Genomic DNA, 26,441 nt, shown 5'->3' with positions numbered 1-26,441 from the left:
ATCACTTTAAAATAAGTTGCTTTTCCTGTTGTGTTATCAGACAAATAACAGAAGAAAGTGAATTCTCTGTTCCTGGATTCTCAGCTACCCAGGCTACCTCCAACATCTGTGCCATGCCCTTTTTCCTGCTACCACTGAAACCAAATAAGTCAGCCCTAGAATGCTGCAGCCCCCATTGAGCTGCCAATTTTGATTCCATATTTACCTCCCTCCATGAATGAAAGCATCTCACCCCCTGCAAGGATTTTTGGTGAGGCTCCATAAAAAACATTTCCCCTTCTGGTGACTTTCAGTGCCTCATACTCATTTTTTCTCCCTTTTTTAATGTGCACCTAACTGGATTTTTTAATGCAAGCAGTAGGGGACACTGTGGGAAAGCTAAACCCAGCATTTGTACCTGCAAGAACTACTGTGACTACTGCAGAACATCAACGCAAAGTTACTCTGCAAATCTTTTATAATGGCAGAGTTTGTTATTTCCGTTGCTAAGGGAAATGTGAGAGAAAGGAGATGCAAAGCCCCAAATTCTGGTGGGAAGCTCCATCAAGCAGCAGTGCTACCTCACAGAGTTTCTGACCTGTGCTCATCACAAGCTAAGAGGAAAGCCTCAGATATTTCAGACTAGAGCTTTGTAGAAAGTTTCCTAGTGGTACTGCCTGATGTGCAAGGAACCTGCGGGTGAGAAGCCAGAGCTGCACAGAGGACCTCAATTCTTCAGAGCCTGCTGCAAACCCACAGGGCTCGGTGATGGCGGAATGGGTTCCTTGGCTTGCCTGGTCTCCAAACCATTAATTAGCGGCTCCATGCACACGAGAGTTGGACTTCTGGTTTGTAAAGTGTTTTTCTTGTAAAATTTACAGCATGTCTGGCCCCAGCGAGGTCTGCGGTAAGAAATTTCCACCCGGCGCGGCTCCCCCCGCTCCCCCGGCACCACGGCCTGGATACGGCGCGATGCTGGGAGCACTGGGAGCAGCAGGGCTGCGCTCACGTCTGTGCTGCTTTACTCATTACACAGTAAAGTGATACGGTGGTGAAGGGGGAAAGAAAGCCCAGGTGATTTGGGCTCCATCCAGGGCAGCATTGTGGAGGTGACAGTTCCTCTCTGTGGCTCCACTGGGAGCAGACTCCGTGTGCTGAGCTGCTATACCTATCTGTGATATGTAGGATGGCAGGGATTCACCTGGCACCTGGCAAAAACGGGAGAGTAAGAGCTTGAACCACTATAAACATTAAATACAAGAAGCCAGGAGCGATGCACATGACACTAAGGCGTGCATGGTGGGACCATCTTTTGATTTTGGATCTTTCTAAGTGGAAATCCTACAGATTCCCTGGCCATTTCAGGTGGAAAAGCAAAGGGCAAAGCACACCCCCAGGCATTTTCCTGCTGCTGTTGGGACAGGAACACTGACACCGGGACCAGCATACAACATCAGCATCAACCCAACGAAAAGGCATTGAGAAGAGCAGCTCCCTGAACCAGGCTTTAGGCAGAACACATCATTGGGACTGGATTTGTTCCTTGTCCCCATCTGCAGCCTCCCCAGTACCATGCAGCAATGCTGCACCCATACTTCTCTGTAACCTTTTCTATCCTCCAGCTTCTCCGTAATGATTTATATCCTCCAGCTTCACCGTTTTCACATTTTACCATTGTATAAACACAGAATTCTCACCTTGAATGCATTCATTTGCATACAGACGTATTTAATAACTCTATAGGACTTTAAGCCCAATCACCACTACTGCAGCAGCAGCAGCAACGAAATTCTGCAGAGATAATATAAAAGAGAATAAAATAATCACAAAAAATATATCAAAAAAAAACCCACACAGCACTACAGGGAACACGTTCCCAACTGAAATAATAATAATAAGGACCCTTTTCCTCCAGGTTTAATTGGTCATTTAATGGAAAAGGACTGCGGATTAGCGTGGCATTTTATTGAATCTCAGTCCTGGCACAGGCGCACAGGAGGAGGTAACTCTGAGATGCACATGTGGAAACAGCTGGAAACTTGGCAATGGAACCCTGCATTATGATTTTGCATGGTTGGGAGCTCTGCATGTTCTCACATTGGGTGGATGGCGGGGGAGTTTGCATTTCCATGCTGCTGTAAGGGGCATTTCTGGCCCCACAGCCTACTCATATTGTGGATGCAAAGCAGTGACTCCACCACTGGGGATGTTTTCACCCAACACTCATATTTCTGCTTACACTGATGTTTAGGAGTGACCTCAGCACTCACTATTTGGAGAAGCTGAGCTATCAGCTAGAGGAATGAACCATATCCCACAAAAGGAACAGCATAACCAACACAAGGCTTTGCTTTCTTAGAACTCCATCTCAATGCCTGCTGCCATCCTTCTACCCAAGAGGATCAACCAAGGAAGGTTGAAGGCTACACCATGTTCCACTACTTCCCATCACCTCCCAAGACCAGGTTCCATCACTTCCCATCACCTCACCCCCTCTTCCTAGGAGTTCCCCAAAGAGGCAAACCATTCCTCTGCAGTACTGTTCTCACTGTGTCATTTAAGTGGGCACTTTCCCCAACTCCACCAAGAGCCACCCCTTAAGATGTTTTCCCCTCCAGGGAAGTGTCCCTGGAGGAAGACAACTGACCCCAGCTAAACAAAGAAAATAAAATTCCTACATTCTGCACATAGACCAAACCACCTGAATGTGGCAATGGAAAATGGAAGTGAATCGAGGTCTGTGTTTTTAGGAAGGGAAAGAAAGGAAATGTAAAAGGCTGTGCCTAGTGCACTGCGCATGAGGTTTAGGTTTTACTGCCCTGCACACACCTCCTTCCGCACGTTGCTGCCATGCAGAGTTTTCCTGTACCTCCTGGCTGGATGACCCAGGTAACAGACATTGGAATACAGTATTTTATTAAAATATTCATCTCCCTTCTCTCCATATAGGGTTTCTTTTTCTCAGCTCTCCCAGTGCGTGCAGTAAGGTGAAGCCTCCTCTCCCAGCTCCCCTGTCCCGCTGCTCACATTTCTGTTCTCTCTTTGGGAGTCAGCTGAGTTGCACCCATAAACTTATCCATCACATCTGGCAAACACACCTTTCTCCTAGGTGCCCCACAATTGCTGTCATTTAGTGGTTGTACATGCCAGTTCAGAGGGCTTTTAGGACATGATGATGTGCAATCTGAACAGCACACTGGCATCCTGTGCCCTGTGCTCAATTAACACGAGGTAACACAATTCCCAATTCACTTCTTCACAAACACATGAAACAAAGTGATCCCAATTTTAGCTGCATCCCTTCTGCACAAACTGTCCCAACACCTGGATACTTTTGGAGTCACTTCAAGGTATAACAGAACACTGAGCTTTAACAAACAGTGCTGAGATGGCGCTGGGGTTGTTATTTTCTGTCTGGTTATGAGCTGGTGAGCAGCACAAGCATGTTTCTGCACTGGCCAGACGCAGACCCCACTATGGAGAGCTTACACAATCTAAACAGAAGAAATACCCTTCATGCCACGGGAAGGAGAGAAAGACAATCCTTTGATTTTTCATTATTCAGAGCACTGAAGGCTTTCCACTGCTGCCCAATGGTGAAGAACACGTCTTGTTCTACAAACAAGGTGCTGCTGCCAAGCCTGAGGCGTCCTGCTACCAGGAAAAGTGACCAACTCGAAGCCCCTGAAGTATGAGCAGTATTTTGTTTTCTGGTTGCTACTTCTGAGCGATGCTGAACCCACCACAGGCTGCTGCAGATCTGCCCACAATGCTTTCTCTACCAGTAGCACAGCACAGCTCCATTTGGGGTTGTGGCGATGGGTCCCTACAAACACCCACCGTGAGTGGTAGGTAGGTCAGATAATCACAGGAATGCTGCCAGCAGCTGGAGGGCACAGAATGCTTGAACAATCTCTTTCCAGCAAAATCGAGATCTCTGCATTAAAACAACCAGGAACAGATACTGCCATTGCATTATCTTCCTGTTGGAAACTTTTTTTCCTACCGCTTAACCTGAATTTTCCCGAGATTAAATCATATTCTGCCATTTAGCCCATTATTTCCTTCCTTCTCCACAGGGACCCAGAAAACAGACTGTTACTTTCCACTTTGTGGTAGGTTTTCCCACATCCCAAACCTGCCCTGCTGCCTTTCCTCCTGCTCCCAGAGCACGCAGAGCTATTCTCATGGTTGCTGTGGAACCAGGATTCTATAGGTCCTTCTGTTGTACCCATGCCAACTGGCTGCACCCTTCCCAAATTAGGATGCTCAGCTCAGGAGGGGGGCTTTTCACTTCTATCTGCTCAGACCCAGACCTGCAGCACCACTGGGGGCTTTTAGACCTCTTCCTCAATTATAAATGGCATACTGTATTCAAGTAGTAAAATTAACATCACAAACATTGCTTCCTGGAAAATAATGCCATGTTACATTACTTATAATCAAGGCACTCTGGTAATTAGCAGCCAACTGCTAATTGCAGCTCAGAGCGGGGCAGCATTGGTTCTCCCTGGCTCCCCCATAGTGGGCTCACAGCACATCCTGCAGTTACAGCCAAGGTGGGAACTGTGCAGGAGGACGGCGTCGTATGTCAAGCGGTGATGAGGTGCAAAGAGGAACCTGTCAGGAGCAGCACAAAGGGATGGTAAATATCTTCCCCCAAACTCCCTGGACTTTTCTGCAGCCTGTCAGAACGGGATATGGCAGGTCCTTAAGTGGCTGCCTCCAGCACCAACCCCGCGACGGCGGCAAACAGAGGGGTGAAAAAATCCAGAACTTCTAAAAACAAATTAAACTTAATCCAGAGGCTGAAGGAACTTGGTTTTATGGACTCCATAAACTACTGTATGGGCTTTGTGGAACTCACTCGACTGCACAAACTTCTGCCGGGCTTTCGGCTTCTGGTTCCTCATCCTTCCCACCGCCTTACTAGACTTGATCTGAGCAGTGAGAAAAGGGGCAGCCAACAGAATCCTGGGCTGCATCAGCAAGGGGTGGCAGTGGGGCAGGGAGAGAACTGTCCCCTCACTCTGCTCTGTCCACGTCCAGTCCTGTGGCCCCTGGCACAGAGAACTGTGGAGCTGATGGAAGGGGTCTAGAGAAGGGCATGAGGACGCTCAGAGGCTGTGGCACCTCTCCTACTGAAACAGGTGGGGAGCCATGGGTGTTCAGCCTGAAGACTCTCATACAGCCTTCCAGTACTTGAAGGGAGCTTATAAACAGGAGGGGAGTGACTTTTTACATGGACAGATAGTGACAGGACAAGGGGGTATGGCTTTAAACTAAAAGAGGGGAGATTTAGATTAGATATTAGGGGGAAATTCTTTACCAAGTTGCAGTGGGAGGCCATGTGAACACCCACATCTTGCTATGGAAAGGATCTGTGGCCTCGTGGCAACTTTGTAGCAAGAGGAGACAGCACATCTCCTGTGCACGAGCACTAATTACTGCTAATTAGCCGGTGCGGACAGACGCCTTCGCATGTGCACGCCCCAACAGCCCCCAGGCTGATAGGTGCACTTCAGGGAACCTCCTGGTGCATTAAAAAAATAATCATAAAGATGCAAATGAGGCTGTGTTATTTCCTCTTCCTGCTCGTCCCCAGGCTGCCCATCTATCACTGTCACTCAGCGCACAGCCGCTGCCCGCCGACAGACAGGGCTGGTGTGTGGCAATGTCTCTCAGCACCAGCACAGCAGCACTCGCCATGATGCTGCAGCGTCAGTAACTTGTGCTTATTTGGGCTCCTCAGGCTGTGGGCATTCTGATCTGGTGGGGGGCATCCAGCCCATGGCATGAGGAGGGCTGGGTGGGCTGTGAGGTCCCTTCCAACCCAACCATGCTGTGATTCCACGCTGGAGCCCTCTTGAAAAGCAGGAAGCTTTAAACCAACAGCTCTAACTTCTGCACTGTCATTTAGTGCTGAGCAACGCTGCCGGCCAGAGCTTTAACCTTTGCTGTCGTCTTGCTGAGGGATAAGCATACCTAATGCAGATTAAATGAAATTCCAGCACACAAAAAAACTAGCGGGGTAAATATAAAACCATAGCCAAAGAGCGATGGTTATGTCATCACTGAGGAATCTAAAAAGCATCTAAATGAAAATACCACAAAGAAAAAACAGTGAAGTTTGGGGCAGGGGGAGAGCAAGAGGAAGAACGCCAGGAAGGAACATGAAAACAAGGGGAGAGATGGGGCTGCTCACACTGCTGCTGTGAGCCCCAACTTTGTAACGCTACTCTACATTCTCCTGGTCATGACATTTTGCAGAAAAGGCTATTGGATATTAACAAATTAACATACAATAATCCCTCTCTTCCTTAATGGAGACCCATTACCTGTCTGTGGGTGCCAGGTGAGGATGCCACGTCCCTATGCAGAACAGAGAGCAATGGTTGCCCACTGTGCCACCACGTCAGGGACAGGCAATATCTCCATCTCTTTAACTCTTGTTATTGCTGAGAAACAATTAAAAAGCCTCACGGCAGCAGACATCCTTTAGGAATACAATTTTTTTTTAAAAAACATAATTAACTTAGCTGAGGCTTCAAATATCCACCCCCCTGCCCCACGCACATTGTAAATTCACATGGATTGCTTTCCCTGGTCCAGGGGATGCACGTACCTGGAAGGCCGCAAACCACATCAGCCAGTCCAGGCGGTAATGGTAGGGTGAGATGAAGCACGGCCGTCGCCACAGGTCCCCAGGTTTGCACTTGAAATCAAACTCCTGCCAGAGAGCAGCGGGGTCGTTGGGGTCTGGGCTGGACGTTCCCTGAAGGATGACTTCGGTTCTCTCCTTGGTGATGCTGCAGAACACAACATCAGGTCTGTTATCTGTCTCAAATCAAGCGTAGGTGTAGCACTTAGGGACGCTGTTTAGCGGGCGTGGTGGTGATGGTTTGGGGTTGAACTTGGTGATCTTTACAGGTCTTTTCCAATCCTAATGATCCCGTGATTGTATGACTTTCATTCTCTTCATGGGCCAACTTCTCTCTTTGGCATAGAATCAGAGAATGGTTTGAGTTGGAAGGGACCAACTAAAGGCCATCTGGTCCCACTCCCTGCAGTGGGCAGGGACACCCACATCAGTGCTCAGAGCCCCGTCCAGCCTGACCGTGGGCGTGTGCAGGGATGGGGCACCGCCAACTCTCTGGGCACCCTGTGCAATTCCTCACCTGCCCTTAGCACAGAGCTTCTTCCTCACATCCAGTATAAATCTCCCCTCATCTACTTTTAAACCACTTCCCCTCATCCTGTCAGAACAGACCCTGCTAAAGAGTCTGTCCCCTTCTTTCTTACAGCCCCCTTCAGATACTGGAGGTATCTGCTAGCAGGTGCTAGCAGGTGTCCCCAGCCTTCACTTCTGCAGTGTGCCCAGCAGCCAGCTCTTGGGACACCACCACCAGTCCCTATGCTCCTTCCTGGTCACAAGAGAGGTTTCACAGAGCTATTCCTCAGCAAGAGAAGGAGGTACTGTATGAACTGCTGCAAATCAAGCCAAGGAAAGCAGAAAGGAAAAAAAATGCCCCCAGAACACAGTAGACATTTTGAATCTGTGTTAAAAAGCACCCAGCCTTATGACAGGTCACACACATTCCCTCTGCTGCCGGGTTTGACTTTCTCTGCACAGCAAGGTGTAGGGCAGTGCAGATGGCAAACTGTCCAGCCATGCTAAGCCCATGTGAAAACATGACTGCTGAGTTTCCAATGACCTGGCAGTGATGCTCCATCTACACAGAAGAGCTGATTTTCCTCACAAATGCATAACTCCCTTATCCAAACCGTGCAGCTCCTGACACCCTTTCATTTTTCACTCCTTCGGTCCTTCCTCCTACAGCCCTAAAACCAAAACTCTGGAAACACACAGACATCACCTTCTCCCTTGATGTCTTCCAGTGATAGATGCCTCCAGCCCACAGAACGCTGCGCATCTCAGCTTATAATTGTTACCTCCGTTTAATAGATTTCTGGATTCTCCAGCCAAGTTCCATATTATACACTGGGCTGAGTTATGAGCCCTGGCCAGCTGCCCAATGGTTAGAAACACACTGTAAATCAAGGACACCAAATTACTAATAAAAGTATGTTCCTACTGTGTGATTCAAAATATGTCAAGTTTCACATAATCGTATATTCATTATAAGCTGCAATCCTCTTTTTATTGGTTTACATAGGCTGGAATTACAAACATATTACAGCAGCATTTCATCACATGCTCTTTAGGTTCTGGTAACTGCTGAAGCAGAAACCATAGACTGAAGAAGAAAAAGAACAACAACCCAAAGAAAACAATCTCCCGTAGCTTCACCACTCTAGCCTTCAAAGAGGCTCAGGGGTTATTTCTTTCTCTCGGAAAAAATGGAGAAACTTTAGTGTTTTCCATAACCTTTTAGCACTGGTATTTTTAATTATGGTTGGGTTTTTTTCCCCTACATTTGTTATTTTTCCTATAATGTCTGCAGTTCAAAATATTGGAGAAAACAGCCTATCCATGTGATGCCCTGCAGGTGTGCTCTGCACCTCCAGAGCTCACAAGGGGCCCTGCTCCTCCCAACCTGATGCTCTCATAAAAGCCCAATTACTGCTGCTCCTCCTACAAGACCTGCTCACAGCCCACCAACCCAGAGCAGCCCCTGGGGAAGGGAGGCAGCAGCACAGCCAAACCCAAGATGTGTGCAGAGAGAACTGGCTCTGTTGTCACCTCTGTGGTGGCACTCTGCTCATTCCACCTTGATGCTCTTTGCCTTGTGCTCCTCAGCTGCAAGCTTTCAGGACAAGGTTGCCTAACTCAGTTGGCTAGTTCTCCATAAGCACGAGGTGTTTCTCAGCATTTTCACAGGTGTTTTGATCAAGGAGAGGCAGCACTTACCACGGACTGCAGGTTGCCTAAACTTGCTGGCCTGTGCCCCAAACCCAGACTCAGGTTCCTAATGCAGGTGGAGGTGCTTCCCCTGTCCAGCCCCATCTCGCAGCCCTCACTGGGATTTCCTGAGCTGACGGCAGCAGCCAGACTGCTGGGCCTGTCCTCTCCATCTGTCTTGCTTTTTTTTTTTTTTTTTTTTTTTGAGCCCATTTATACTTTCGTCTCCGCAGTTTCCTGTAGCAATGAATTCCCCAAGTCACTCGTTGGAAAAAGCACTTCCTTTTGTTGGCCTTAAATCTGCTACCCAACAGCTTATGTGAATATTTACATGAGGGACAACGAACATGCGCACAGGAAGAGAAGTTCACCATAAATAAAGTGGGCTGGTGATGGTGAGGAATATCCACTGGATGAACTCTCTTATGGATATTTTCATCCCGCTATTACATCTGCTCCATCAGTATAATGAGCTCACTAAAAGTAGCTCAAAGAAAACAAATTATAATTCAGTGGGAAAGAAACCTGCTCCTTCTTCTCTTTCTCTCTCATAAACAGATATTCCAAGTCTACGGCTACTGGAAAGATTTCTGTTTGGATTTAAGGCTATTGGACCACACTTCTTGCTGCTGACAGTGGAGAGCTATAAGACCCCGCTGTAAAGGAGCTCTATGGAGAAGAACCTGGGAGTCCTGGTGGCCAACAGGTGACTGCGAGCCAGAAGTGTGCCCTGCTGGCCAAGAAGGCCAATGGGACCCTGGGGGCATTGCACAGTGAGGCCAGCAGGTGAGGGAGGTTCTCCTCCCCTCTGCTTTGCCCTGGGGAGGCCACATCTGGAGCACTGCACCCAGTGCTGGGCTCCCCAGTCCAAAGCAGACAGTGAACTGCTGGAGAGAACCAAGAGGTCTACAGAGATGGTGGGGGCCTGCAGCACCTCCTGAAGGGGAAACGCTGAGAGCCCCAGGGCTGTTCAACCTGGGGAAGAGAGGGATCTCATCAATGCTTAGTAATGAGTGGCCTTATAAGCAAGGAGATGATTGGGCATGGTGCGGATGTGTTGATGGTTGGACTTGATCTTAGAGACCTTTTCCAATCATTTCATAATGATTCTATTAAAAACCTAAAGGGTGGGAGACAAGTGGATGGGGCCAGGCTCTTTTTGGTGGTGCCCAGCTACAGGACGAGCGTCACAAACTGGAACGCAGGAAGCTCTAAGAAAAGTTTCTTTATTGTGAGGGTGGCAGAGCCCTGGAGCAAGCTACCCAGGAAGGAGGTGGAGTTTCCTTCTCCACAGATATTCTAAACCTACCTGGACGTGTCCCATTGCAATGTGCTCCAGGGAACTTGCCTTAGGGAGAAGTTGGACTGAATGACCCTATGGTTCTGTGATTCTGCAGTGTGCCATCAAAATGCAATACCTTCCAAAAGCTCCATAGGTGTTGACTATCCTGAGGGGGTTGAAGGATGTATTCATAACCTGTCTGGAGCTGAGCAGGTTGATGACGACAGGCACGCTGAGGTAGGCAATCAGGAGCCCAAAGGAGATGTTCACCACCCTGCGGATGTGGCATCCTGGAGGGACATGAGAGCAGAGCAGAGGGTTGTGAGCACAGCCAGGAGCAAACAGCTGGTGCTGCTGCCAGCCGCTATCGCTGAGCAGATCTGCCTTTCTCTAAATAGTCTGAGAAAGGGCTAAAAAGAAAAATGTCTAAAATGTGAGATTAATCATCGTCTTGGAAGTGGGGAAAGAACACAGCTGGCACCTGCACCTTGCTCAGCATCACCTCCTGGGCTCTATCTGGCTCTCACCACCCAGGCTCGTTTCTGCCTTTCCCTATCTGTCCTCATCCAGACCCCTATCCTCCCTATGCAGTTCCCTACCCCTTATCATTAATGCAGGAACTGTGCTCTGTTGGCTGTGCTGCATTCACGTGGCATTTGGAGTTAGGGAGAAACCTGCTGCAATCAGACAAATAAGCAGCAGTGACCTCTGAAGGGCTCCTATGTTTATGGCCGTTTTAATTTGTTTAACATTAACAGCCAACGGATCAGATTCAAAGCAATAGTACGCAGCTTTCCCCTTATCTCTGCAGGAGAGGGATGTTTATTTGAACCCCTCTCAGAAGCTATTAATAATTGTTTAGTCTGAGAACATTTCTGGAGCAGCACTGGATTTGGAAAGAAGCTCGCCAAGATGCCCCCCCCGTCACTCTGCACCACTGTGGGGTGCTCGGGCAGCATTCTGTCTCTTTAGTGAACTCTGTAGCTGCAAGCAAGGATCAGGCTCAGCCCCAGAGCACTGCACGATCCCTTAACTGTGACCCAGCTCCACGAGTCAGTTTCTGGCCCTACGCTCTGCTTGTCCTCCACTTCCTGCAGCTAAAGGGCTCACAGGATCCTGCCCTTCTCAGTCCTGATGCTGCAACTGTCACCGTACCTATGGGGTGACAGCAACGTTGTCACAGGAGGAAAAGGGCTTACTACAGGAGAATACAGCGAGGATGGAGCAAGACTTGGGAAAGGCCATGAGCCAACGGGGTCTGGATGAGCAGACAGGAGCCAAGCACTAGTGGTGGGAATTGGAGCTCCCAGTGGGAAATACGCACATGAGGATGCAGTCAGATCCTGTCAAACCAGGTCACAAGTGGGACACCCTCCTGTCTTCTGCTCTTGTGACCCAGGGGTGAGAGCTCCTCTGAGCCTCTTGCCACACAGCCCATCAGTGCCAGCTCAACAGCCTCTGCTTTGTTAGCAGAAAAACATGCAGAAAACCAAATTCATGCTGAATATTTATCCATATTACTTTAAAATTCCCCCCCAACATTTTTTTTGTTTGTTTGTTTTAAATTCCAGCACGGGGACACATCTACAATCCAATCCCAACAAAGTATGTAATATAGGACACAGAACACTTAATGAAGCTACATCAGCCTTGCGGGAAGCCTTGCCTCTGGCCAATAAGCTGCATTTCTTGGTATAGGAGAAAGGACTAGAGACAGATGCTTTGTCTTGTTGACATTTTTCACTCCTCTGACAGATGTTCAGTATATTTAAAAATGAGCATCTGTGATTGTTGTTGATATTACAGGCAATTTGTCGCTAGTAAGCAGTTTACAAAAATACTACAAATAAAACTGTACATCTGTTTCACAGCCCCATGAAAAATACCCCCGTGCTGCTTGTGCACCTCCTGGAGCCAGGCTGTTTGAAAACTCCCTCCAAAGGGAAGCATCACAGCAACATGAATACCTGTTGGTAAGCTACAGACCCCCTTGTATTTGCTTTCTCGTGTTCCTGGTATGAACAGGAGTTTGCCTCCACCTTACCTCTGGGGAATCTGGGATGCTTTGGGGCAATTCCCTCCCCATAGGCATGGCCAGGAGCAGCTGCTCCGCTCTCCTGTTCCAAGCAGGATGTTGAGCTCTTTTTTCAGCCCGTGGAAGATCTGCTGGCCTCACAGTAAATCAATAATCAGTTCTGCTTTTCCTGAGCAGTCCAGCCCCATCCTCAGCTACTTATGCTCTGATGCCCATGGGCTCCTTGCCCCAAAACTGCACTGGGTGTTTCATCTTTGACTTTAAATAGTCAAAACAAAATAAAATAGATCAGAAGTGAAATGGTGCAATTCTACATTGCTTATTTCAAGTTGGAGTCTGATGCTGGCTGGTGAGCACAAAGCCAGGAACCCAGCTGCACTCCCTATGCAGGCAGCACTGTACCTGCACTGGGACATGCCCTCTAGTGGCACCGACACGGCAGAGATTTACAAACCAGCTGCTGGCTTTGCACACATCCATCAGGGTGCAACGTTCAGATAATATTCACGTCCCAGAGGGAACCACGTAGGGGGCAGAATTTTCTCCTTGTCCACTCATGTTTGTTCCAGAAAGAGATGATAGAAAGCCTTTGAGATAAACACACCTCTTTGCTACATTCCTCCTCCCCAGAGAACTCACCTAGCCCTGCGGGGGGTTGCTCACTGCTGCCCTGCAGCTGCAGCACACGCTCCTTCACCCCCCCACGCCCGGGGCTGAACAGGAATGCCAGGCTGCGGTCATCGAAGCAGGCGATGCTGGGCACAATGGTCAGCCAGTTGAGAAAGCTCAGGTTCCCACTGATGATCAGCAGCACCTAAAGCGGAAAGAAGGAAGCAGACGGTGCTGAAGAGTTTGGAGGATGCTCCACAGCTCCCACCTCTTTGAGGATTTGTTGAATGCAACTCCCTTAAAAACAGCTTTGGAAACACCTGGATTGGGTCTGGTTCTCAGCCCAGCCTGGTCTGAGCAGCCCTAAACACACAGCAGCACCCAAAGCTCTGCCCTTGGCTGAGCTGGTGCTCCTCTACCAGGGGAACTCAAATGTTGCAATGGGAAAGCAGCACGAGACCCCTGCTCATCACACAGCTTTGGGACAGGTGACCCAGACAGTTCTCACCATGCCATGCCCCAGCACTAAGGAGAAAGCAGAACTCCTCCTGCTCCCAACCCCACACAGCAACAAGGGCTCATTCATCATCACCATGATGTCCGTGAAATCAATGTTTCTGCAACCCTTCAAGAGGAAATATTGGACCTTCTAATTAAAGGGCAGCTTTAAATATAGAAGCATGCTTTTTTTTTTTTTAAGACACGTTTTTAATTTTAGCTTTTATTGCCCATTTATGAGAACTTTCTTCATGTGTAAGGAATAGAAAGTGGAAAAATCTGTGAGCCTTTGGAGGAGTCTCTGTAAATATTTGTGTACATTGAAAAAAAGACCTTTTGTAGGTACACATTACTTTTTCTTGCTATTACAATGACTTGAAAAACAGAAGGAACCTTCTTGCGTCCCAGTTCTCCAGCAAGTCCTAATGAGTGCACAGCAGTGGTGTTTGGGCACAGCCCATTTGGCCTTGGCCATGAATCACATCTTCACAGCATATGGCTTCATTTTGCAGCCTTCCCTCAGCTGCATGATGTCACTTCCTTGCCATTTCCATCCCTGAGCTGCAGTGAAGATGCAGCTGCACCTCTGTTCAAGGTACACCCCAACTTCCACAGAGCCTTTCATTGCAGCCCCATAAACCAAGCACACAGAACAATTGCTGGTTCTCCTCTGCAGCATCCAGTTCCTATTGCAAGCAAACCATTCACACAAGTCTCTGTACACACAAGCAATTTCTCCAAGCACAGCACAGAGATTTTTGCTCCTTATCAGTGGGTGTGCTGCCCTACACGTCACAAAGCCCCATTCCATTCCACCTGCCCCATCAAGTTCCTAAAGGCAGCAACCAGCCCCATGAAGATGCTGAGAACTGACTGATCCAGAACTCCTTGCCAGCACAACAGCCACCAGCCCAACCCTCTTCCTTGCCAGGGCCTGACTGTCTTGCCATCGAGTAGGAATATGCTGCAAGTAATGCTGGTGCACAGCAGAGTATGGGAACCCACACATAAAGACAAGAAAAGCAGCTGATGACTGCTCAGGACTATTTCAGTCTTGAGAACGATTTGGATTCCTGCCCCATTAGTCACATTACTTAGAATTTAGCCCTGGCTCTGCTAATTAACTAGCTGCTCTTCAGACATATTAAAACAAAAAGGAAAAAATAAGAAGGAGAAGAAAGTCCCATCATCTTACCCACAAAAAAAAAAAAAAAAAGAAGACATAAAGCTGACTTCATGCATTACATATTGAAAAATAATGCTCTGATGTAATAAAGCCATTTAGTTTGCAGACTTCAGAGCAACTAATGAGAACCTCCCACCTTCCAGCTGGGCTGAAAGCTGTAACTCTGATTGGTACCATGATTATTCTATTTAAAGAACACTTCTCCATTACACAGCTGAGCTTTATCCTCCCATGAACTGTTCACTCATGATTTTTAGTGCATGTAGTCAAGGAAGACTTTTCAAGACAGCAGGAACAACAGTGCCCCAGCAGTCGGGACCACGCTGCTGCCAAATTGGGGTCACTACTGCCTGCCCTCAATCTCCCATCAGTGAAGAAGTGACGGAGCTTTGGGGGAATTCTGAGCACTGTGGACACACGAAAACCCTGCAGAGGAGACCCAGTGAGGTGACCCAATGATCTGACCCAAAGAAAAGTGGACCCAACTGGGAGTTGGACTAGATGACCTTTAGAGGTCCCTTCCAACTCAAACAATTCTAAGATTCCATGAACTGTAGGCAGCTGAAGACTCAAGAGAAACACCAGATGACTGCTGGTGAGCTGGAGACCATCAGAAACTTCCCATTTCCCCTGCAAAGCACTCCTTTGAGTCTGCCTTCTTAACATACACAAAACCCCACAACTAACACCAAAAAGCTACAACCTAAGCGTGGGTCCTTGGCCGAACCCTGGGAGATACCATGAAGGCTGCAATGTGTTTTGCGCTCATTCCTTCCAACTGCCCTTGGCTCTGAGTGAGGCATCTCCTTCTGAACAGAGCTCTTCTGGGACTCATGGGGAGCAAGGGCTCCATGGGAGCTCCACAGGCTTTAGGGATTCCCTGGGCTTGTTATCAGGATTTTGTTAGACTCGCGTAACATGAGGAGGCTTTACTGCAACATGGACCAACATGTTTTGATTTGCTAGACCCCGTGGTAAGACACAGTTCCTGTTCTGAAGAAATTTAAATCTAAAAGTACAGGACAAATAAAATTAGAATACAGCTGTGTAACAGGCAGTGAAGGGAAGAATTTTAGCACCTCATTTCAACAAGTCTCTCTGGAGACATCACCTTACAGAAACTCACTCAAGATCACCTAAGGACTCTTGCAGCAGAGCCCAAAATAGGACCCAAATCTCCCAATTACAAATCCAATGTCTTAATTACACATCACCCCAAAATACCTACATGCCCAAATACTAATCCCCTATGGTTTCCTATGGTTTATCCTTGAGTGCACTTGCCCAGCGTGCCCATTCCTCCCCTGAAAGAGGCTCATTTTTGTGTACTTGGTGTCCTGTTGGAGGCCTATGCCTGTATGTTGGGAGACCACCTCTTATTTTCAATTCTACAATCCAAATGTCACTAACATGCACAGATCTGGCCTGAAGATTTTCAGCTGTGTTGTATTAAAAATATGTACAAAAACTAATAAAAATGACAACATAAATGTTAAAAACCGGATTATTTATGTCCCTTTGAGATTGGTACTTAAAAAAAAAAAACAAAAACACAGTGATTTGCAAGTTACAGTTTTCCAAAGTCCAGGCAAGAATTTGCAGCAGCAGATCCACATAATCCTGAAGAAAAAAAAAAAGAAAAGAAAAAAAAAAAGATCTGACCAATCGCAGTAACAAAAGTCCTGACCATTATTTAGTAAAAACAAAAATAAATTAACTTTTTAATCCTGAGTTGGATAATTATCCAGGACTACGAGGGGGAAGAGGGGAAGAAAGCATTTAAATCTGAATTACCCACACATGTTGGGTCTTGAACATAACATGTTGTACTCAGAAGAGTAAATAAGCTCTGCGTTCCCCCTGCGACCCGTATGCAGTTTAGCTTTCAGTTCAATGCATGTTAATCAGCCTGCATTCATTAGCACACTTCTCAGTTAGCCACTTTGTTAGCGAGCCCCGATGCTTTTTTTTCCATTTGATTGGCCTTGCACAATCACAGTAATATCAAGAAAATCAGTCTCCACTTTGCCACTTCTGCTGAGGATCACTTTACAGCTTTGCACGGAGCGACTGGGTGGTCCAGCAGAGGCTTTGCTCAGTAGTGATTCACCTCTTTATTGCTTGGAAGTCAGAAGCAAGATATCTTATTTCCACCAGCCCTCAAAAGAAGGGGATTCAAAAATAATACAGGTTTGGTGATTTCTGGTCTGTGGGTGGAACCACGAACCCAACACATTCTTAGCTGCAGCTCTCCCAGCCATGAACCAGAAGGCACAGTAATGCTACCCCTGCCTGAAGGGGTACACAGTGACTCCCCAGAGCTCTGTGCAAATAAATTCCAATGGCACTCCTGGTTGGAAGCTGATGACCAGGAGTTATTCACAACAAGGAGGGCTGGCTGTCCTACCAGTGCTCCTGCAGGATGCAGACGGTGGCTGTGAGATCTGTCCAGCCAACGTTAGGGCTGAAGTTCTGCTGAGCAACCACTGCCTTCTGCAGTACCCCAGGGTCAGCAGATCATCTGCGATTCCAACCAGTGCTTGCTTTGGCTAACAGTACCCAGTTATAAAAGTCTTCGTTTTCACCGTGAAAACGTCCATAGCCTCTGCGTCCTGCCCTCCTTGTTGCAGCAAAGCAGAGCTGGGCTGGTTCCTGTTTGCTCTCAGGAATGCTGGAGTCTATCTGCAGCATAACTCATGGCAACGTGGCCAAAGATCTCTAAGAAGGGACACAAAAAGCGTGCATGCTCAGTGCTGGACAATTTGAGGCACATCCCCAAGCTTCCCAAGATCTTACTTCCCCACACACAGAGCACTTGAATCCCTGGCAATCATAGAATCATGGAATGAGTCACAGGATGGTTGGGTTGAAAGGGATCTTAGAGCCCATCCACTTCCAACACTCTGTTGTGTGATGGCTGCCCCCCACCAGCTCAGGCTGCCCAATGCCATGGGTGGGCCCTGGGCACCTCCTGGGATGGGACACCCACACTTCTCTGGGCAGCACATCCAGAGCCTTGCTGCCCTCTGAGTGAAGAATTTCCCTTCAACATCTGACCTAAATCTCTACCTTTTTATTTTAAAATCATTCCCTCTTGCCCTATCACTATCAGATCATATAAGAAGTCACTCTCCAACTTGTTTTTAAGCTCTTTCTGAATACCAAATGCTCACAGTGAAGTCTCCCCAGGGCCTTCTCTTCTCTCCACAGCAGAGGTGCTGCAGCCTCCAAGAATCTTCATGCCTTCCTCTGGATCCATTCCATCAGCTTCAGGAGATGTTTAGGAGCCACGGGGCTGCAGGGCACAGTAGTGTTGCTGCTCCATTGCTGATGTGTGCAGTAACTACAGCCTATATGCACTGTGCATCATGCTCACACCAAGCCAGGTACATCTCTACAGAGAGGTGGGAAGGTGGAGAACAGGCTGTGCTCTCCCAGCTCCGCTCTGATTCCTGTTTACCAAGTGTCCTTCTCTTGCTAGAAGATATTTAAATGTGCAATTATAACAAACAGATGGTATCAACCCACATGGTATCACACCCTGTGGTGATTTTTAAAAATTTTTTATTAAAGCACAGTATTAATCACGGTAATTGGGTAGGAACTTTAAGGTTATAAAACTACAGCATGTCTAATGAGCGAGCTCCTTATAGGAGGAACTGAGGTTTTTAATCTAATAATGTCAGTTTTATGGATTATGACTGGAGTTTTATGAAGTGTGATATGAAATACTGTGGATTCATGGCTCTCACTGGATTAATTTGGAAAAGTAGTTTTCCTGGTTCTAGGCCCAAAAACAATTATTCCTTACATTTCTGTCCCCTGCACTGTTACCAAACCCCTCTGTCAGAATATGGGCACCTACACCCATAACTTTTTTACAGGTTAGACTTCTTTGTTTGGCTGGTTTTTATTTTCTAAATCACAGATTGTTACAAACATGCAGTAGGTACGAGAAGCTCAGATTCTCTGTTGCAGACTGTATGTTGGTACAAAAGGAACAACGGGCTGCACACCACTAAACATGGTTGAGGGCTGTTAAGTAATGGGCACAGAAGAGCAAGAAGTGAGGTGCCCATAAAGAGTATGATTTTTAAGAGAGGAAAACACAGCCTCAAAAGGCTGAAAGAGGCCTTGGGAAGCTACCCAGCCTTTTCTGCTATCCCAGGATAGCTCGGCAACAGAGTGAACCAACCTCTTCCCAGAAGCCCAGCTCACTGATGGATCCAGAATCACAGTACCTTGGCCCCTGCAGGTCCCCAGGGTCACACCTTGTAATGCTCTAACGGGATGAAAAGCACCACAATAGTAGTGGGGTGTCAAAGTCTTCAGCTACAGCAAACAAGAACAAGCCCAAATACAGCTGCCACAGAAATAAAAGAGCTGCTTACCTTTAGAAGACCTCAGATAGGTAGGGATCTCCAGCAAAACATCTCACCTCCACTGCCAACCCTTAAATGAGGTCTGGGAAGGGGTGCATCCTGGCTGCACCCCTCCCAGTCACTCAGGTGCATTGCATTGCACTGCATGCACCTGAGCTCCCCTGGGTTGGCCCTGCCTTCCCATCAGGTGCTCAATCACTGTTTCAGGCTGTGACTTAGCATTTGTGCTACACAGGTGGACCAGCTCAGCACGTCAGGATAATGATGACCCCTCTATCTTCTGGACATGCCCCTGGACCTCCCAAAACCTAAGACTGCTCCTCAATGAACTTGCATGTCACCAAGAATGACTTAGTTGTTAAAGCCAGGCTGTATGGCTTTATGAAGGATCTGAAGCAAAGATGAACCATGCTCCGTGGACAGCAGCTGCATTCGCTGCAGCAGGACCAGCAGGTCCCCATCCCTATCTCCAGCTGAGCACACTGTAGCTCTACAGCTACCTGCTCCTCCTCAACCCGCAGCTCCACCAGCAGCCAACCTCCTGTTCATACAACAGCCTGAAACTCAGAGCACCGAAAGCCGGTCCTTCCTGGAAGAGATAGGGAGGACAAGCCTCCAAAGGCAAATTTGGTTTTCATGTGCCTCCAGTTACTTGCGTACCGTGAAAACATAGCCTCCCACAAAGAAAAACAGGCTATCCTTTCCCCATCTGGTTCCAGTTTGAAAAATACTTATATATGTAGTTTTTCCCAACAGTTATTGTAGGCATGGGCAAAAAATTCCCATTAAATGACAACAGCAAGAACATTTAATTTTCCCCTATTATTAATTTAATCTCTTGTTAACTTCTTAACTCATTATTTGGAGGAGGATTTAATCTCTGCTTTGCAGAGCACAGAAAAAATATAAAGGAAATAACTACCTCAGTCCACTTGCTCTCTTTTACACAGCAGAGAAAACAGTTTTGTGAATCCCAGAGAAATTCAGAAAGCTATCAGGAGGATCAGGAGAAAAAGGAGCAAAGGGAGCAGTGCCAGTAAGATCAGCGTGGCTTGCCTTCAGTTTACTCTTGGACAGGCTCTGCATTAGGTGATCTCAGCCTAATGCACATTACGAAGCACAGCCCACGTGCATTTCTGTTTTTTCTTTAAACACAACCTGCTCCTGCTTTCCCAGCAGAGAAAAGCCAGTAAGTGAATCACCCTGAGCAAGGGCACGGCGTGGGCTGCGCTCTCACTGCAAGCACCTCCAACTTCCTCCTCGTAGCAGTTCTGACAACCGAGATCTATGACTTCGTGCTTTTTTTTCCCTTCCCAAACACAGGGCTCAAACAGCCTCAGTGCACTTCCTAAGCTCCAAACAGAGCGCTCTCCTTTCTCCATCCCTTATCTGCTGGGAGCACACCTAACCTCAGGACACTGGGCACCCCTCAGACACCTCCGCCAACAATTCCATCAGCCAAAAAGGGCAGAAACACCTCCTCAGCTCACTGGGAATATTGTGGAGTCAGGAAATAACCCAAATTTGCTATCCCAAACATGACTTCATAGGCAAAGGCCGCGTGTTTCCTTCCCACAAGATGACAGGAGGGAACCCACATATTATTACCACATTTAATACAGAAATAAGACAATAATAAACCTCAAGCCATGCCTTGCACAGTTGCACAAACGCTGTGCACCTCCAGTTGGTGAACGAGCCCTCTGCCTCTACAGATATGCACATAGTTCATTTAGAGCCAGAGCAATTAGCTAGAATTCAGTGTAATGTATAAGTCACACACACACAGATTTTTATTTTTCTGAGCAGCCATGACTGGGCCTTGAACAACTAAATTAAAAAGACCAAGATTTATGCCTAATAAAGAGGCAAATATTTATAATATGTACAAACACTCAACTGTTTGGCACTCTCCTGAACTTATAAATGTATAATGCAAATATTGATGAATAAACTAAGTACATACACACAAATGGAACCCTGCAGCAATCTCGACTAAAACCTGTCCGTGAGCCGGGGCAGATTTCGATGCATTCCAAACTGTGCTGTAAAGGTTCTGCAGCCCCCACTCTCAGCACCTGCTCTGAAGTTATAAACAGTATTGTGCAAAAGCAATTGGGAACCCAAACCTTCCCACTCGTGCGACAGACGTGACATTTGTTCTTCATCTCTGTGCAAGGCAATAGGAATGCTTCAACCCATACACACTTTAATCTGCAGCCGTATGAACCACCTACTGCAGTTCCCACCGCTGATGGGATCTGAGGGCGGAGTGTTTCTAGGAAGAAGCACAACTTCCAGACTTTCAGTGGGAAGTATTTTAAAGAGAGGCAAGAGAGTGCAAGAGGAGTGATGGTGTTCCTGCACATGGCCCTACCCAACAGCCTCACAGCAGAATGTACCCTGAGCTCAGCACATGGCCCCTTCCGGGACTGGGGCACAGGAGGGAAGCCCAGTGCTGAAGGGTTAAGTTAAACAAGCGTCTTTTATCGATGGTAAAGCACAAGGACTTGGACAAGTTTGCTTTTTTGTTCTAGGAAATTTTATACATTTAACTCAATTGCCAAAGAACTGTGTGTGAATTTGGGATCGGTTGCTCGCTTTGGGTCTGAAACACAACCTGCCTCCCATCCTGACCTGTGGAGTTGGGATGCCTCTGAATTTCTGACTTTGACACATTTATTCCGCTCCGCAGCCTTATTATGTAAAATACCTCTCAGCGTTGCTCCATCCATCGCCTCTTTCGCTGCAGGCTACAGCACTCCCCATTAATACATTACAGGCTAAATCACTGCCGAAGGAGTGTTTATGCAGAGTGTTGGAACAATATAAAATGAAAGAATAATTTTACAGAAGGAAGGAATTTTTTGCTACTCTGCTCTGAATTATCATCATCTTTCCATCCCCGACGGTAAAGTTACTTCCTAAAGGGGGAAGCTGTCAAAGATACCCAATGGCAGAAACCTGTCAGGACCTCCTCTCACTAAAGGGCAAAGAGCAACAACGAGCAGCAAGCCCCAGCCAGCGTTCCAGCAGCATCCTACAGGCAGAGGACCCATCTCAGCTAATTCTTTCCTGATTTTACTCTAATTTGCTCCAGAAAGCTGACTTGACTGGCAGGTTCTGCTGGGAGGAAGAAGGGCCCTTCCAGGGGTGATGCTGAGTCCTTCAGGTCTCGGACAGAGTTCCTGCATGGAAGAACCCGTTGGTTTGCACCAGCATGAGATCATGATCTGGCCCTGATTCAGTCCTGAGAAAACCGTATAAGCATGTAATTATGGGGCCTTGTGCGGACACTGAAACAGGACGCAAACCCGAGTTCCTGATTACTCATGGTCATAAAGGAGAGCGTGGAATTTTCTGCAGAGCGGGGTGCAGGAGGTCCAAACCCCAGGGCCCAGCCAGGATGGGGCAGTGGGAGCCCTGCAGCACCCACAGACCCCACAGAAGCGCAGAGCTCTGCACTGCTTTGGGTCATGCTTTAGGATCCATCCATATGACAACAACAGCGCTGTGCAAAACCAGAGAATTGTTACTGCAGAGCACGCCTGGATTTCTTCACTCAGCGCTCACACAGCGCTCGCTCCGATTAGCTCATTTCATCAATAAAGTCAAACAGCACGTTAGAAAAGTCCTACATCTATTAACGGTCCAAGCATTTCACTAACCAGCTCCGTCCTGCTCATTAAAAGTGCTTTTATAGCCCACATCGAGCTGAAGTCCAGCCCCAGCACTATCTCCAGATGAGTTGTGCTGGATGGGGACAGCGGGCTCTGCTGGTGCAGGATGAGCAGAGTGGGGAGAAACACTTCCAGTCAGAATTGGAGCATCTATCAAAATGGAATGTGGGACTGACCCAACTCTGGGCACCTTCCCCAGGAAGCCAGGTCTACCCTGCTGCTCTATGGCAGCGTGAGCAGCTCCAACCTGGTACTCAGCTCTGTCACTGCTGGAGGCACTCCGACACAAGATAAAGCAAGGGAAGTAAGCTGGAAGCTGACCCTATAAAATAATAGAATTATTTTTTTTTCCCATTAGCACTGTATAAGGCATTCTTGGAGCGCAGCAACAGAAGCATTTAATGAAGAGCTCCTGCCTGCTGTGGTTACCAACCAGCATCTGGTTTGCACTATGGGAAGCGAGTTTCTTACTAAAAGTGATTGAAGAATGCATCCATGAGAAATTGTTTCATAGCTTCCTTTCAAGCTGGTTTCGGATTTGTGCTTGCCACCTAGTAAAGAGCATGACAGCTTTAAAAAAACAGCACTAAATATAACCACGTATTTTGGATAGCGCCGGGCTGGGCGATACTTGCCTAGACAAGTTGTTCTGGGAGCATTTTGCTGCAGGTTTTTATTTTTCCTCTCTGCTGAGGTCTGCTACAACCTCGAATATTAAGACATCATAAGAAAAATTCCAACATGGTAATTCATCATTAAGCGTCACAGTTTTCCATAAGGTGCAAATTTAAGGTTATAAAACTGTCAAAAAAGTGAAAAAGTTACATGGGCTGCTTGTGCTGCTGGCTGGATGCACTCCTGGAAACGGATGCAGGCTTTGGAGGATGGAGAGCAGTGCACGGCTTCAGGAGGACCTGAAGCTGATGGCCCTGCACCCAGGCACTGCATGGACAGACCTGCACCATGGTGTGCACCGGGCAGATCACAGGTGTCATTTCATTTGCCATTTCTACGGAAGAACCAACACGATGTCCTATTTTAAAATATAGGGAAAAATGTATTCAGCAAAAGCGCTTTTTGCTCCAGTAGAAACAATCCTTGTTTGGGCTCTGTCTTCATTTTAATAGCAATCTGGAATAGGCTGTCAATAGGCATAAATCCCTAAGTTGTTCACAAATTACATGGTGAAGTCCAAAGTTCCACTGTAATAGGCGCTCTATGATTCCTTAATCATCACTGATGAAGTAGGACACTATTAAGACCGGAAAGTGAGTCCTTTTTCCAGAATACCCTCCCCTACTGATTGGGAGATTCTTCATAGAGATGTGTGGCTTCAGAATTCCTTCAGCAAGAAACAATCTGATTTAAACCCCGCTCCCTCAAACCTTGGATCAGTTTGAAGTCACATGGAACTGTTTATATTCCTTGATTGAAGGAATGCTAAAATACTTCTGGCAAAAATACTTCAGTTCCTTTTCCACACACAGTTGCTGCCGGCTGCTTTGAACTTTTTTTCTATGATATTTGGATGAATCTAACCACTGCAGAAATAAGAGCGAACCCCATTAGAGAAGGAGAAAAATCTGTTGTGATGGAGAAGTTCGGTGCAATAGCTGTCCAGGTCCTGATAAAATACGGATCAAGTTGGTACTGAAGACAGAGTGTGGGGAAAGCAGTGTTCTTTGGAACTAATCTGGATGGATGGGCTGAGTACCTCCAATTTCAGACAGCCCTGGCGCACGGGGATAGGAGCTGTGCTACAAATCCCTTTTAAAACAATTCAAATCCAAGGTTTTGGTTTGACCAATGCTGGAGACATAGCAGCCAGCTGCAATAGACTGGGGCTCCGCTCCCCAAATTCAGTGTATTTCAGTCCCAACATTGGATCAAACTCATCTCTCCCTTAGAAAGTAAAGAACACAGCCACTTCCTCAAGCATAGGGAAAAATGCAATGAAAAAGTCAAGGAGATGTCACATCTGATCAGCTTGACACTATGGCGGAAAACATTGGTGGCTTCCCTGATTTATATCTTTCTGCAGCTACTTTCTTTGCCTCATTAAAGCGCATAATTTCGGTAACTCTAAGCTCTTAGCAACATCTGAAGTAAAATATTTAACTTGGGTTGGCTACTCCGCGTCACCGGGAGCCAAGGCTGGGTGTATTTCAGCACGGGGGATGACCTGGATTTTTCCAGCAAACCAACCTCTCTCAGCACGTTCGGAGCTCTCACGCGGACCCGCACCGCGCCGAGCGCTGGGCTGTGGGCTTCTGTGAGCTCAGGAAAATAGGAAACAGTTGTGGTGTGAAAACGCACTGAGAAGAAATAATCCAGTGCCTTGTTTGGGGCTGGTGACCATTTGATTTCAATAAAGGAAACCTGTAAAAGCCTCGGGGATAAAAATAAAATATTGAATGGAAAAGCTTTGGTAGAAATGATATCTTTAATAAAAGGGAAGAAAAAAAGGAGGAATGCAAGGAAGGTGCAGAACGGTGCCTTTGCATCTCCATCTGTGAAATGGAGATTGCTGTGTATGAGCCTTTGCACCCAGGCACCACTGGTGCAGCAATCCTCCGTTCCTACAGCTCTGTGCAAGGGCTCTGATCAGCCACAGCTCGGGTCCCCTGCTCCAAAACAGCCTCAAATTGTCAGCATCCACACTGGCAGCTCCTGGTTCTGCAGCAGACAATGGGTTGAGAATGGAGACAAACCTATGGTGTAAGCAGGCAGCTTGTTGACATGCTGTACCGCAGACCTCAAATCAAATCCAAAATGCCCCACTGCTGAATGCAAAGCTTTTGTTAAATGTTTAGAGGGCAAAGGAAGGAGGAGGAGAAAAAGGCATTTTGCTCACGTCGCAGATGGTAGCTTAGCATCCACAAGCTGTCAGTGGTAGGGACTTAAGTAAACAGCAAATGAAATGTACAGTGGGCAAAACCAGATACGCTTAAGAAAACACAAAATGTGTTAAATAATGTGTTAAATAACACTTTTTTGTGCCGCCATCTGCAGCAGTTTCTTTTCAGCTTTTGGGTGCTTTGGTAGTAATTTAGGTGAAAATGGGAACGAGGTGTAAATTATGAAATGATCAAAACAGATGAACGTGGAGCACAGGACCACATCACAGCTGGGGATGGTGGGTGGGAGGGAGCAGGAAGGGCTGCAGAGCCCACGAAGCCGCTGGGTGCTCCTATAGCCACGCTTGGATTTTATTTTGTGTGCATCTGTGTGCCTGAAGGAAACTGCCATAAACTTCCCGCAGAGGAACTGTTTAGCACTGGATAGTCATAAAAACATGTAAAAGAAGCTGCAGCCCTTTATTTTGCTTTGTAGGCACTGAAAAGATAAGGCTGTCGGAAGGAACATACGCAGAAGAATAAAGTTTGCACCATTTAACTGCGAGGTAGCTGCATGTACACATGGCATACTGGGATTTCAAAAGCTGCCTGAGGAGCCTGTCTCCTACAGGGAGCTTTGAAGATCTCAGCCCTAAGGAGGCTGAAGCAGTGGGTATTTCCTGGTAGTATCACACTACTTTTCCCAGCACAGATTTGGCTGCTGTCAGATGGGATCACATGAAATGTGGATCCCGAAGGATGCTGGAGAGGAAGCAGAAAATGCCACCCACTTTCAAGGTCACAGCTGCAAGGAGATCCTTGCTCACGCTGCTGCACTGATCACTTACATATGAGATGAACCTTGGAAGAGAAATAAAAATATACATCTATTAGACTATTCCAGGAAGAGCTGTCACAGGACAGCCATGCTGCTGGCAGACTAATGTGGCAATGAGCCTTTGCATTGACAAGAGCCTAATGGCAGCTGCGCTGTTATCAGCGAAGGATGCACTCTTGGAAAAAAAAGCTGCTTGAGGTTTTCCAGCTCCAAATAATCTCTAGCAGAGGATGAGATACAGCTGCCTGTCCA

General features: G+C 47.2%; 1 protein-coding gene across 2 annotated transcripts in view; it reads right to left on the bottom strand.

The window, feature by feature from the left end:
• Nucleotides 1-26,441, bottom strand: part of LMF1 (lipase maturation factor 1) — a 162,880-nt gene that overhangs the window by 11,985 nt on the left and 124,454 nt on the right. For both annotated transcript variants that reach the window (XM_085237239.1, XM_085237238.1), the window contains 3 exons: nt 12,799-12,973; nt 10,261-10,414; nt 6,605-6,788 (listed from right to left, as the gene is read on the bottom strand). In XM_085237239.1, coding sequence (XP_085093365.1) covers nt 6,605-6,788; nt 10,261-10,414; nt 12,799-12,973 — 513 coding nt within the window. The remainder of the gene's footprint in view (nt 1-6,604; nt 6,789-10,260; nt 10,415-12,798; nt 12,974-26,441) is intronic.

Source organism: Meleagris gallopavo, chromosome 16 (genome assembly GCF_905368555.1).
Source record: "Meleagris gallopavo chromosome 16, MGAL_WU_HG_1.1, whole genome shotgun sequence".
Classification (NCBI taxonomy): Eukaryota; Metazoa; Chordata; class Aves; order Galliformes; family Phasianidae; genus Meleagris; species Meleagris gallopavo.
Note: the sequence above shows the minus strand (reverse complement) of the source record. Positions and strands in the feature narration are given on the sequence as shown.